The 15,628-nt window shown below is 34.1% G+C and overlaps 1 protein-coding gene across 2 annotated transcripts in view; it reads left to right on the top strand.

Moving 5' to 3' along the window:
• Window positions 1-15,628, top strand: part of LOC148623215 (protein STPG4-like) — a 40,421-nt gene that overhangs the window by 23,984 nt on the left and 809 nt on the right. The window contains exons 6-8 of one of the 2 annotated variants that reach the window (XM_088564871.1): window positions 209-263; window positions 1,398-1,505; window positions 8,258-8,272. In XM_088564871.1, coding sequence (XP_088420997.1) covers window positions 209-263; window positions 1,398-1,505; window positions 8,258-8,272 — 178 coding nt within the window. The remainder of the gene's footprint in view (window positions 1-208; window positions 264-1,397; window positions 1,506-8,257; window positions 8,273-15,628) is intronic. The other variant, XM_088564872.1, reaches the window with a different exon arrangement.

The following is a 15,628-nucleotide window of genomic DNA, read 5'->3' on the forward strand; positions in this document are numbered from 1 at the left end:
TTCACATTTAGATGACAGTTTTATAATCTTATAATTTTCAGATCCCTCAATAAACATAATTTTGTATTTAGATGAAGAAATGTACTTTACTCTATAAGTTGCACCATTGTTTCCACTCTCTTTGTAAAGGTGGCAGCTAGGTTTATGCATTTACACAGTGGTGAAAACCTACTGATCAAATTGCCAATTGTATTAATTTTTTTTTCAGACATTTTATGTTCAGGTCACAACACAGAAGGTTCCCCACAGCCCCATTCAAACCAGTAAGTAAATATTGAAAAAGCAAAAAAGGTATTACAAAATTTCATTCAGACATGTAACTAAAGTTAATATTCATATAACATAGCAAACATTTAAAAAATGATAATTTTATGTCATATCATAAATAAGAAAAATAGATTTTAGTATCAGGAAATAATTTCTTAGTTGAAACTATATGTAGTATTCACAAAAGTAAAAATCACAAGAAAAATGACTTGAAATGTCCCTGACAGTCCCAGAATATTTGGATTTGTTTATTGTTTTATAAAATTTGTCATTGTTTCTCAATCTGCATCAGTCCCATTTTATGACTTTAAGGTCAGCTTTGAAGAGAGATTTCTGTTAAAAATTGTAATTACAAACCTTAGGTTTATAGATTGCCAGAAAGAACAAATACATGTATTTCCCAAATCTTCTTTTGCTGTTTTTTTTTATGAGAGTCTTTACACAATAAAGTCTGTGCCTTTTCCACAGATGACTCCCATTTCTCACTATAGAAAAAAGAAAAGACATGGTGAAACCCAATATATGCACCAGCGTATAATTTAAATTAAAAAAAGTAAATAGGTCTACTTTATGTATGACAAATATAGGGCACAGATTTACTAGGAGACAATTGTACTATGAAATTCTATGGGGCATTCAACTACCATATGGAGATTTCCATAGTGTCAGGTTTTTATGTTTAGACCAACATTGTAGAAATGACAGCTGTTTTTTTTTAGAAAAACTTGGTCTTGTGCATATGTCTGTAACTCTTCATTAATGACTTGCAGGATTCTTATGATACTTAATGGGGTGTTAAATTACCTTATGGAGATGTGCATAATGTGAGGAATCTTTGTTTTGATTTAATGTGCTAAGTCTCCCTGCAATAAAAATTGTGTATAATATGAATCATATGTCCACATTGGTCCCTAAATGTTCATGGTTCAGGAGGCTGTTGTGGGGTGGGGGTATTAGTCCTGTTAGGGGCAATGTCTAGTTGTCTTTCTAATTATTGATTTTCAGAAATCTTAAGCGCTGTTCTTTCTTTTGAAGAGGAATATGTATACGTACACAGATAGTACAATTAGTGCTTGATAATCTATATAGGAAGCTCAGTTGTGTAGCTGCTTATTTGCCTGTATTTTCAGAAAGCTGGACCAGGTCCTGGTGAATATGAACAACAAAGTTTACAACCTAAAATCAGTGTTTCATCCAGTTTCAAATCAAAGACACCTAGATTTTCCAGTTCACATACAGTAAGTTCTATCATTGTTGAAGCAGTATCAGTTGGATGACTTCCAAGAGAGATAGTCAGAATCAAGAGTTTTACATGTTAAAAACCTTTGAAGTGAAACTTTTCCTTCATAAAGGAACACAATTATGGTGAGAGCTAATCCATATTAATGGCTTTACTTGTTTAAACCTGGTAAGCACAACTCCTTTTAAACTTCTCAAAGATTTTTTATGTCATTTTTTAAGAAGGTATGATACTTGTAGATATGCATTAAGGCATATACATGTAGTTACTTTTGGATGACTCCAAATTAAAGGTTTAACATTTGAGTCCATTTGAATCAGATATTCTCCTTTTGAGCTTGCTCACAGTATTTCTAGTTTCTTTCAGATTCCCTGAATTCAAAGTGTTAGACTTTGTTTTAATGGACTTGCATATCAGTTGTTGATTTCCTTGTTAAACGGGAGGGTTTAGATATGGAGTTTGTCTATCTACTAATATATGAAGTTCAAGATTGTCTTGAAAGATTTAAATTTAACTTTTACATACAGAAGTTTTAGACACAAGGTCATGTTATTAGCACTAAATATTGATTTTACCAATGATTTAGTTTACATATCCCTTAGCTTTTGTATACCTAAATATATTTCAATGAAACCTACACAGGGCCTAGTTGTCTGCTGGATAAATCTCTTTTATTTCAATGAAACCTACACAGGGCCTAGTTGTCCTCTGGATGTATCTCTTTTATTTCAATGGGCGAGGAGGTCCTTGTGGATGAAGGTCATATCTAGACTCCAGTCGTGATGTAACCCAGTGTCATCGATGGCTGGATGATCGAGGATACGGCTGTATATGCCACTCGGCTCTTAGCTTGTCTAAACAGGAGATTGGATGGACCTGGTTCGATCAATCGGCTGGTCACGCCATGCCCTTCATTTGTCCACCTGCTTTACTGATGGCATTTTATTTAATCCAATGTTTCTGAGACTTTCAAAAGCTTACAAATGGCAAATGAAGGAGGCGGTGGCTCATGGGTCAATCAAGTAGTACGCTCTCTATGCGCCATTGATAGATACGCTCTGTTCGAGTATGTCGTCTCTGGAATCCCTGATGCTATCTGCTGGAAATCAGTAGAGTCCTAGCATCGCCCGTGTTGGCACTCAGTTGGCGGGTGGGGAAACTTATAAAAACTTAACATGGCGACAAAAAACAACGGGGAGTCCAATGTTTCTTATTAAAAAAAAAACAAAAAGTGATGTCTGCAATTCTGCTGATGAAAGTGATAATAACTGGCCAAGATTTATTGCCATTTGTGCAAAAGATAAAGACAAAAATGTTAATGACCTATCTCCTTTTTTAAAACTATCAAGGGTGTAGCTGGTGAAGTTAAAGATACAAAGAAAATAAGATCAGGAATTTTAATTGAATGCCTCAGACCTGGCCAATCATCAAATTTGTTAAAATTAACCAGGATTGGTGACCTTGATGTGGTTTCATCTGCACACAAGTCTCTAAATCAGTCACAGGGTGTCCTTAAATACCGAGGTCGAGACCTCGACGCCATGACTGATGATTGGTCCCTTTCCAACAGTTTTCTTGCATCTGGCAAAACATCATATGCTAGTGTTGCAAAGCGTACTTGTCTGTCCTCGACTGTTGAGGTGCAGACAATCATGAGTTGGAAAGAGGACATCAATGGTCTTGCCAAACTGCCCACTGAGGTATCCACAAAAATAATGAAACCATCCAAAAAATATTTAGAGGAAATTAAAAAGGCCAGAGCTCAAAAATCTCACCAATGTTCCCAGACTCAGTCATCTCAAAATTCCTCAACATCTTCAGAATCATCTTCTCCACCATCCCAACAGTCAACATCTTCGTCTTCTAAATCTTCTTAACAGAAAAATGTCCGACCCCAGAAAAAGTTGGGGAATTTCCGTGTGGAGGACTTAGAGAAATCTAAGTCTAGGCGACAGATTGTGTCGCCTGTTGTGTTGGACTCGGATTCCGAGTCTGACATGGAAACAATAGATCATGGACTTTGTCCAGGTGAAAACTGGCTAGGTCCCAACTTTGATCAAATTGACCAAACAGATCCTGTCGCCATGAAAAAATACAAGGAGCAGCGTGCTCAATCAATTCGAATTGACCTTACTGACGGCTTTCGCACTAGCAGGTCATCGAGTCGTGGTCGCGGATCCAAGTCAGAGAAAATATCCCCATTCGTCACCCATAAAAAATGGCCAAATTACTTCAATGGAATTGTCAAGGTTTAAAGGCTAATATTTTAAAATTAACTTTTCTTGTTCAGTCTATTTTCCCAGTTGCATTATGTCTCCAGGAGACTCATTTAAAAGAAACAGATAAAATTTCCGTAAAGGGATATACAATGTATAGTACATTTGCTGAGGCAAATGAATGAGCTGCGGGTGAATCTACCATTTTTGTTAGGGACAGAGTTATACATAGTTCAGTTCCTTTAACCACCGATCTACAAGCAGTGGCCATTCAGTTATCCCTTGTTAAAATCATAACCGTTTGTTCCACTTACATTCCCCCAAAGTCAATTTTGTGCAGAAATAAATGAGTTGATTTGGTTAAACAGTTACCCAAACCATTTATTATTTTGGGTGACTTTAATGCTCATAACCCTTTATGGGGAAGTAATCATACAAATGGTAAAGATAAAAAAGTTGAGGAGCTCCTTCAGCAAGAAGATTTGTGCATATTTAATGATGGATCTTCAACATTCCTTCATTCAGGCAATGGATCGTATTCTTCTATTGATTTAAGCATTTGTGATCCTCTCGTACTTTCAGAGTTTACATGGCGAGTTCATGATGACTTGTGTGGGAGTAATCATTTTCCAATTATTTTGGAGCATTTAACCTCCAAAACAGAGGAACGCCAACCTTGTTTTAAACATGAGAAAGCAGATTGGGGGGAATTACGATTAGAAACGATGAAAGATGTTGAAGATCCCATTTTATTATTTAATGAAAGACTGACATCAACTGCTAATAAAACAATACCTAAAACCTCGACAAATCCAAAAAGGCCTAGTAAACCATGGTTTACTGATGAGTGCAACAAACTGATAGAAGAACGCAACAAGGCCCATCGCTGGTTTGAAAAAGTCCTATGCCAGCAAATCTGTCAAACTTCCGAATATTTTGAGCAAAAGCTCGACATACATGTAAATAAGCCAGACGAACCTCTTGGAAAAAATTTTTTTCTAGTGTTAAATCTCACACTCCCCTCAATAAAGTATGGAATTTTATTAGAAAAGTAAAAGGAAAAAATTCGAATTCTTCAGTGAAACACCTTAAAGTTGGTAATACCACTCTAACCACCGAAAAAGATATCGCCAATAAGCTAGCCGAAACTTTCGCTAAACATTAATCTTCAACTAACTACAAACCGGATTTTCAAAAAATTAAATCATCTGCAGAAAAGACAAAATTACACTTTCAAGTCAAATAATGTTGAATCCTTGAGAAGCACAACTTACTAATATTTAGTGTGGTTTTAGGTAAGGCAGAAGTACTCTTGACCATTTAGTCCGGTTTTAAACGCTCATCAGAAATGCATTTCCTAAAAATGAACATGTTGTATCGGTCTTTTTCAATTTAGAAAAAGCCTATGACACAACGTGGAAATATGGTATTTTAAAAGATATATTTGATATGGGGTTGAAAGGAACAGGAAATGGGAGTTCCTCAGGGAAGTATTCTTTCTGTCACTCTCTTCAGTATTAAAATTAATAGTTTAGCACAAGTTTTGAAGGACAATATTGATGGTTCCTTGTATGTAGACGACTTTTTGATCTGCTACAGGGGACAAAATATGAGTAATATTGAAAGGCAGTTACAATTTTGCCTCAAAAGAATTTAGAAGTGGGCTTTGGAGAATGGGTTCAAGTTTTCTACAACTAAAACTGTTGGTATGCACTTTTGTCAAAAGCGAAAGCTGCATTCGGACCCAGATCTCTTTCTTTATGGTAATAAAATCAAAATAGAAGAAGAAACAAAATTCCTTGGTTTACTTTTTGATAGTAAACTTTCTTTCCTTCCCCATATCAAATTACTTAAATCTAGGTGTCTTAAGGCACTAGATATTTTTAAAATGGTATCCAGTACTGATTGGAGTGCTGATACCTCAATTTTATTAAATTTATATAGATCTTTAGTTAGGTCTAAACTTGACTATGGATCTATTGTGTATGGTTCCACCAAAAAATCTCACCTTAAAATTTTAGTCGCTGTTCACCACCAGGGGTTGCGACTTTGCCTTGGTGCCTTCAGAACCTCTCCTATTGAGAGCCTTTATGCCGAGGCAAATGATTCATCCCTTGGAGACGAACGTTTGAAATTAGGCCTTCAATATGTAAGTAAACGTATGGCCTACCCTGATAGCCCTGCCTATGACTGTGTCATTAATCCTATTTATGTCGACATTTATCGAAAACATGAAAGCAAAACTCCTCCTTTTGGAATTTGAATAAAAACTCACTTGGAAGCAATTCGTCTTGAGACCAATGCAGTGACACCTGTTGTTACTTCGAAATGCCCTCCATGGGAGCTTCCTCACCCTTCTTTCATTTTTGATCTGCATGAATACAAAAAGTCTGATACCAATCCTTTATTTTTACAACAAAAATTTTCTGAAATTAAAGCAAATTATCCAGATTTTTCGACAGTATATACAGATGGCTCAAAAGATGGCGATAGCGTTGCATGTGCTGCTGTCCATGGTGACAGAACTGCAACTGAACGGTTGCCATAGAATGCTTCCATATTCACAGCTGAAGCTTGAGCCATCATGTTAGCACTTAAATTGATTACTCAATCTAATCTTTCACAGTTTATTATTTGTTCTGACTCGTTGAGCTGTCTTTTGGGAATTAAGAGTCACAAACTGAAAAACACTCTTATTTTACAAATTTTATATTTTAATCGTTGACTTCGGGAATTTGTTCAAGAGATTGTTTTTCTCTGGGTACCCAGTCATGTTGGTATACAGGGGAATTCAGTTGTAGATAGGGTTGCCAAGAAGGCATTAAATGAAATAATAAAGGACGTTAGTTTGCCATACACTGATTTTAGACCTTTAATAAGAAAATATATTTTGAAGATGAGGCAGGACCGATGGGACGGTCTTGAACACAACAAACTCCATTCCATAAACCCGATCTGGGTGTTCATCAATCTGGATCGGGCAATTGCAAAGAGCAAGTGGTCATGACTAGATGTCGCATTGGACATTCTAGATCAACACATGGCCATTTGCTTGTTGGCAATCCTCGTCCTGAGTGTATCCCATGTGATTGCCCTTTCTCTATCAAACAAGTTCTTCTAGATTGTGTGGATTTTGCCAACACCAGGCTAAATTTTTTTGACTGTGCCAATATGTTTGATTTGTTCAAGACCGTTTCATCTAAAAACATTATCGATTTCTTGTGGGACATCAGTTTGTTTAATAAAATATAAATTTGATACCTTCCTTGATTTTTCAATATTTTATATGTTTTATCGAAGTTATGTATATGTATTTTATGTCTTAGGTTTACCTTTTACATACCTTTTTATATGTAAATAGCTTTTTGTTTTAATTTCATTATTTTATGAAGAGACTTTGATCTTGCTTTTAATATTTTCATTTCATTAAATGTTCTTGCCGTGATATGGCCCTGGTCACTGAAATGGCATTAAAAAACAACAATCAATCAATCAATCTACTGCTCCAATAATTTTTACTGAAATTATGGACCTTAAACTTAGCAAAATTCACAGAAATAACCATTTTCCTGACTTTTTTTCTAAATGTTTGCATATATTGACATGATTTTTAGTATATATAGGTTCACCATGATAAGTTACAGGTCAAGGTTATGTCTCTACAGCTGAGATGATTTTTACTGAAATTATGGACCTTAAACTTTGCAAAATTCACAGAAATAACAATTTTCCTGACTTTTTTCTTGAGCGCTTGCAGATATTGACATGATTTTGGTTTATAAGTTTACCATGATAAGTTACAGGTCAAATTTAACTTTCATTCTGCTCCAATGATTTTTATCAAAATTATGAGCCTTAAACTGAGCAAAATTCACAGAAATAACCATTTTATAGACTTTTTTCTATATGCTTGCAGATTATGACATGATTTTTATTATATAGGTTCACCATGATAAGTTACAGGTCAAGGTAACATTCTGTTCCACTATGATGATATTTACTTTGGATTAATGAAAACTAAAAGAAATCACAGTCCAGAGTTTAAAACTACCATTCTGAGTAACATAATTTAGTTAGATGATAAAGGTCTAAAGCCTGAAAACCACTCTAATTCCTTTTTTATCAGGGTCCTTCTACATGTATTTCTCTTGCAAGTCTACTTGAGTATCCAACATGGGGATGCGTGGGGTATGTGAGCACACTCACTAAGTTCTTCAATTTTTTCTTTTCCCATTATTTTGTATTGATATGATGACATTTTTTGTAAAATCTCATTATAGGAGCTGATATGAATAATTGATCCCCATGAATGTTATGGGAGTTTTGGCCATAGATGACTTACATATTTTCCAAAATTTACTACAGAGAATTTAAAAACCTTGTTTGTGGAACTATTCTGATACTAATAATAACTACATGTATATGTAATTACAGCATTGTTTGTCCTATGACAATGTAAAAATAATCATTACATGTAATTGAAGCATAGTTTACCATTTGACTAAGTAAAGTCTAAAAATACATGTAATTACAGGGCATTGGTAACACAGTAAGTATAGTTCTACTACTTGGAGAGTATTCTAGACTTGCTACAAGTCTCTCTTTATTAGTTCTCCTGACCTAAGGCCATGTGAGCTATATTGCCATCACTTAGCATATGTCATCATCTGTTGTCTTCTGTCATCTTTAACCTTCTCTGAACCACTCAGTTTTACTTAGAGTATGTGCTTAAAAAATTGTGTCCATTACATGGATCAAGCATAAAACATGGCTGCCCTTTGCTATTTTTAGACCACAGGGGTCAAGTCACCAATATCTACATAAATCTCTGAAACTACAAGGGATAATCTACTCAGGATAATTCAGTAAATACATGTATTTAATAAATCATAAAAATCACAAGTCTATGGGTAAGGAGGAGAGAACCTGCCTCAAATAGTCAACAATTTGGATAATCAGCTGTGGGTAGGGGGAAAGAACCTGCCTCAATTAGTCAACAACCTTTGATAATCAGCTGTGGGTAGGGAGGAGAGAATCTGCCTCAATTAGTCAACAACCTTTGATAATCAGCTGTGGGTAGGGAGGAGAGAATCTGCCTCAATTAGTCAACAACCTTTGATAATCAGCTGTGGGTAGGGAGGAGAGAATCTGCCTCAATTAGTCAACAACCTTTGATAATCAGCTGTGGGTAGGGAGGAGAGAATCTGCCTCCATTAGTCAACAACCTTTGATAATCAGCTGTGGGTAGAGCAGGGAAAACTTGCCTTAAATAGCCAAAAAGAACTTTCCTTAAAGTGAGATCCATGAACAAAAATTTGGGGTAATATACTATAGGTTTTTAAATATTAATCAAAAGTAGCAACATCTTTCTTTAAAATAGACCCTTTTTAATTAACTTTAACATTACATTGATATATATGTAAATATCTTATATACATATATATCTAACAATTGTTAATTACGAATTGCATCCTAAAACGATGTACACAAATTTTAAGAAAAATGGAGTTGTGAAACCTAAGAGATTCATATTGTTATATACAGATCAACTGTCTCATTATTATTTATAAATTCATGTAGAGCTAGCTAGTCTTTTTCTTCTCTATCTTGGTATTAACTCCTCTGTTAATCACAATCAATACATGTATGTTGCTTTAATATTTGATGTCATTTGTTGTCTATTGGTTATGTGTCTTTCTTATACTCTAAGTTAACACTTATGTAGCAGCAACATTATGGCAAACTTTCTTTTTGTCTGCGTGAATGTTGTAGGTTAATACAGCCAGCTGTTAATAGTTCCAACAAATTTATTGTTACAAAGTCTGTAACTAATTGCAGCAATATTGGAGGAATGTAATTTGTGTAGAACAGGTGTAATCTTAGTTACCAAAGGTCTTAAACTTGTTTACAAAATTCAACTGGACCCATTTATACTCCTTGATTCTATTGTATTTGAAACATCAGTCTGCCTTTCATGGCTTTTTTAAGTAGCTGTCTTAGTAAGAATCATACAGAATCTGAAAAATGTGATACACCCCAAAAAAGGCTACATACATAAGTATATTTATTTTTGTAATTAAGTTGTTTTATGGCTCTATACTATGAAATGTGTAATTATTCATTAAAATCTGCCTGCTCTTAGGAGATAATCAGCATTGAAAATCCAATAGATTCTATTATATTTGAGTGTTATTTACAGAGTTATCTCCCTTAATTTTGAAATCTACAGTGCATTCTATATAATTTTCTATCACCTAAGAACACAGGTTACATGAAAAACTGAATGGTAATTACTGTTTACTATGGCAATTTAAACAAAATATCGTTTTTTGTGCAATAAGTTGAGAATTAGTTGGTTTATCTTTATAAAATTTTATCTAAGGCTTAAAAACCACAAAGGGAAGCTTGGTATTGATTTTGGGGGTTATAGCCCCAACCGTTTTAGAATTAAGGGCCATAAAGAGGCCTGAAACAAGTATTTCATAGAGTTTAACTATGTAACTCCAGTTACAGCTTAGGATTGTCTATGATATTGTTCCACAATGTTTGTAACCACAATGGTCTGACGGATTGATTTTGGGGATAAAGACTTGAGCTTTAGAAATTAGGTTCCAAAAGAAGGTGGCAAAGCATGTTCAGGTAATAACTTTACTATTATTAATTTTTGGTCCTATTTTGAATTTTTTTATTAAATACCCTATGAAAATCGGTGGCTGTGTTTTTCAACCAGATTAAAAGGGCCACACCCCAAAATATGAACTATTTTAGTTTTGGTTTGATTTTGAAATTGTTTTTCATTGGAATCCTTGTAAAAATCCCTGCCTGCATTTTTCAATGGGATTTCAGATATCTTTAAGGTTTCGAGTTATAAGGGGTCAAAAGGGACAAACCCAAAACAACTTTTTCATTAATGGTCTGATTTTGAAAATTTTTGATTAAATTTCATGTTTTGTGCTATATTGTGTCCAAACCAGTTGTTGTGTCCATAATGAATTGTAAGTCCCTATGCTTAAATGTGTCAAAAACTAATATATGTCCACACTTGCCCATACTGTTTAGGGTTTGACCACTGCGGTCGTATCATGCTGCTTTTAATTAAGTTTGTCAAGATGCACAGATAAAAATTCCTGATCCAATACAACTGTTACCTTTCTAATCGATTTTTTAACTGTTGGATCTCTTTGCTACCCCTCTCTGTCTTGTATATTTTATTTAAGATGGGATCCTTTTGTTACCTCTATTTCTGCCTAGTCTACTTTATTGTATCTCAGGACTGCAAGTTTCCTGTCTTTTTGTCTACTTTATCCAATTAAGATGGGATTTTGTCGTTACTTCTCTTTCCAAATCCTAGTCCTCTAGACTGTTTTATTTAAGTAGGAATTTCTTTGTTACATGTACCTGTATATTTGTTTTGTATATTTTATTGTATCTGAGGTATGTTTGTTGCCTCTCTTTCTGTCTTGTCCATATTACTGAAGGTGGGATGTCTTTGTTTAACTCTCTTTCTTTGCAGTATATTTTATTGTAGGTGGGGTCTCCTTGTTACTTCTATTTATGTCTAGTTAATTTCATTGTATCTGAGGTATGTTAGTTACCTCTCTTTCTGTCTAGTTAATCTTATTTACGATGGGATTTCTTTGTTATCTCAATACCTGTCTAGTATATTTTATTGTATCTGAGAACTGTTGGTTACTTTCTCTATCTAGTCATTTTTTCTAAGATGTGATCATTTTGTTATCTTTCCTTCTGTCTGGTCTTGTTTATGACAGACAGACAAATAGTTTATTTAAGTCTCACCTCTCCAATACAAATATACAGTAAAAGATATCATGTACATTAAAAGTAATAAAATTATATACAATGGACAGCCACCCTTTAAAAGTTATGAGAGACTAATATATACATCATAATTATCTACACTATTTATATAAAACATTATTTTTGTTAATGAAAAGTATCTTTGCTGATTTTAGTCTCTTTTTTATTGTATCTGAGATCTGTTAGTGAACTTTCTTTCTGTCTAGTCCATCTTATTTAATGTGGGACCTTTTTGTTACCTCTCTTTCTGTATAGTCTTTTTTAATAATTGTTTCTCTTTAGTGCATCTTATATAAGGTGGGATCTTCCTGGTACCAATCTTGCATTTCATATCCCTGAGGACATGGAGGGTATAAATATAGTGAGTTTTCATTACGTCTCTTTATAAACTAAAGTTTTGTTAAAACGTGAACAGTGACTTATAAAATAGAGCAAATATACTATAAAATGACAAACGTTTTGTTATGAAAATTATACATTATAACATAAAAACGTTCCCGTGAAAGGTAGGTTTGATGAGTGCAAAACGAAGGTGAAAGTAGAGAAATGGTTATTTATAATTCGAATTTTTCTTTCCGATCTTCGTGGATTCAGCTTTATTGAATCAATTTACATATTTGTTTAAAAATCCTAAAAATATGCACTTCACTATAGAAGTCTATGGGAAAATTAATGCACGAATAATAACTCACGTTACCTCTCAGTCTAGTATATTTCATTGTTTCTGGAGTCTGTTGGTTACCTCTTTCTGTGGTATCCCTTTATTAGCTCGCTTGGCCGAAGGCCATATGAGCTATTGCCATCACTTGGCGTCCGTCGTCGTCGTTAGCAATTTTTCAAAACTCTTCCTCTGTGACTACTTGACCAATTGGAACCATATGAAGATTTTTCGCCCCGAAAAAAGTTCGTGCTGTCAAGATTTTGGATTTATCTCAAACTCAAATTCAAATATCAATACATCAAAATGTAGCAAAAAATATAAGCTTCAAGAATATGACATTATTTTTGATAGACAATAAATACAATTCAGATATTTTATGATATGTTACAATACCCCTCATAAAAAATTTCACAAATCATGTATCAGAAAGAGTCCGTCCTGTCAAGATTCCCCCCTTTAATTCACTCAAAAATTAAATATTTTTATATCAAAATATACCGTTTATTATAATAGTCTTTAAGAATAAGTAAATATTTTTTGACAGACATTTATAATTGAGAAAAAAATAACTTTGTTCCCACATCCAATAAGAAACTGAAAAGTTCCGGTTGCAAAAAAGTTCGTCCTGTCAAGATTTTGAGTTTATTTCAACAGAATATATATCAAAATATAGCAAAACGTTTAAGCTTTAAGAATATGCTAAGGAATTTTGACAGACATGAAACAATTTTCAAGTATTTAGAGTTTTGTTACAGTACCCCCGTAAAAAAAAATACACATTTCACGGAACAGAATAAGTCCGTCCTGTCAAGTTTTTTCCACTTTAACTGACTCAAAATGAAAAAAAAATTATATCAAAATGTGCCTATGACTATAAGCTTTAGGAATAAGTAAACTTTATTTGACAGACGTGTCACATTTGATAAATAATGAATTTTATTCACCGACATGTCCCTCTTTTTATCGCCATTTTCTTGTCTTGTGGTTTAATCTGTCAAGCCATGTTGGAGTTATTGGCCTTCTTCGACGTTTTTTGCCATTTTTAATGTTATTTCCTTTTAAAAATCTTCTCTACAGACAGTACTTGACCAATTGAAACCAAATGTGGTTTGATTGTTTCTTGGGTATCCTGCATAGAACCGATGTGTGGATTTTTGATCCGTCTAAAACATAGAAGAGATTTTTTAGTTCGTAAACCGTATTAAGCATCCATACGTTAGCGACGGGCGTAAATAGTGTTCCATATCGCATCCCTGAAATTTATTCGATTAAAATGGCCGTGTTCGCCTCAGAGCCTAACACTGTACTTAAACTTTTTGTCAAAGCAGTCTCTTAGGTAATCATTGATATGAAATCTGAATTCAAGTGTGCGCGAAATATATACACAGAGATATTTATACTCATTAGTTTCTTCTAACCCATCTGATCCCAGACGCCATGATTTATTCCTGTCAATCCTTTTACCAGCGACCAATACCTTAGTTTTTATGATTAAAACACAAATTCCTTTTTTTATCAAATTGATCGTATAAAATTACCCGCTATTTGAACACCAAAGCCTTGTGCTTGTATCATTTTAAAACGATCATTCATAAGTACAGAGAACAAAGTCGGAGATAGAATGCATCCCTGTTTCAGACCTGCGTCCTGTTCAAAAGGGTCCGTTTTGATATTACCGAACAAAACTTGATTCGTTCCCGAGCTGTACAAGGCTCGTAATATTCTCCAGCATTTCCCTTGTATACCATTTTTCCGTAATAAATAAAACAGACCAGTTCTCCAAAATCTATTAAACGCTTTTGATAGATCGAGATAAGCCAAAAACGTTTTCTTTTTATTATACTTTTGGATTGAACTGAGGCCTTGAAGTGTAAACAGGTTGTCTTCCGTACGTCTGTCTTTGCGAAAAGCCCCTTGCTCTTCACCTAATATATTTTCGGTTTCAGTATGGTCCATTAGATTATCCTCTATGACTTTACAGTATAGTTTATAGACATTAGAGGTAAGAATAATACCTCTATAGTTATCTAAATCTTAACGTGAGCCCCTTTATAGTAAGGGTTTTATTATCCCTTCGTGCCACTCATTTGGGACTACTTCTAGATCCGTTATTAATGTAAAAAGGTTAACAAGAGAATTTACAATGGCACTACACCATATTTTAAGAATTCATTCGGGATACCTTCCGAAGTTTCAACGAACCCAAGAGTTCAGTAATTTTTACGCTATCGAGTCTTATAGGCACACATATAGATTCTTGTATTTCATGATTATCTGGTTTCCTTACGAATTCGTCAATGTTTTTTTTTTAATTTGAATTTGACATAGACGAAATTCCAAACGACTGAAAGTGACCACTTCAAATATCACGTATTTTGTCATCGGTTACCCTTTCCTCTTTATCGTTAGGGTTCAAGACTTGGCTAGGGACATCGTTAGAATTAACCCCTTTCAATAGATCCCAGAAACCTTTTTGCTTACTTTTGGAGTTAACGCATTTCTTTTTGAATGTGTTGAAATTCTTATTTAAGTTGGGATGTCGTAGTCACCCCTCTTTTTGTCTAGAATATTTTATTGTATCTGCAGTCTGTTTGCCTTTTCTGTTTAGTCTAGTTAGATCGGGGTTGGATCTTTGTTAGTTACTTCTCTTTCCTTCTAGTCAATTTTATTAAATGTGGGATCTCTTTTTTACCTCTTGTTCTGTCTTGTCTATTTTGTACCCGAGGTATGTTTGTTATCTCTATTTCTATTTGGTCTACCGTACTTAAGCAGGGATCTCTTTGTTACCTTTTTTCTGTCTGATCTATTTATAATTGGATCTATTGGTTACCCCCTCTTTCTGTCTTGTCTATTTTATTGTATCTGAGATCTGTTGGCTACCTCTTTCGTGTCTAATATATTTTATTATGTATGGAATCTGTTAGCTACCTCTTTTTTTTTCATGTCTAGTCTATTTTATAATGTATTGGATCTCGTTCTATATATGTTGATATTGTATGGAGTCGGTTGGTTACCTCCCTCTCTGTCTAACCTATTTTATAAAGTATAGAATTTGTTGGTTTTCTCTTTGTTTTACCTTTTTATGGTGTATTGGATCTGTTGGTTTTACTCTTTCTATCTAATCTTTTACAAAATGTATGGGATATGTTCTTTTTGTCAGCTCAGTTTTACTATACATGTAGATGAGGTCTTAATTAGTGACGTTTGTTCTGTCCAGTTTATGTACTTTTATTTAACACTTTGGAAGCACTTGTTAGATGTTAATACTTACAACACGTGTACAGCTTACCATAATTTTGAGGGATGTTTATTCTATTTATTATAATCTTTTTTTAATTCGAAGTTGGTTACAACATGTAAATACATTTGTATTAAATCTGTTGTTTTTGACAGTAGGTATGACTAAGAGGGGGTGTTTCAGTTTTT

This window comes from Perna viridis, chromosome 2 (genome assembly GCF_037379345.1).
Source record: "Perna viridis isolate PV_CMFRI_1.1 ecotype Kerala chromosome 2, ASM3737934v1, whole genome shotgun sequence".
Taxonomy (NCBI): domain Eukaryota; kingdom Metazoa; phylum Mollusca; class Bivalvia; order Mytilida; family Mytilidae; genus Perna; species Perna viridis.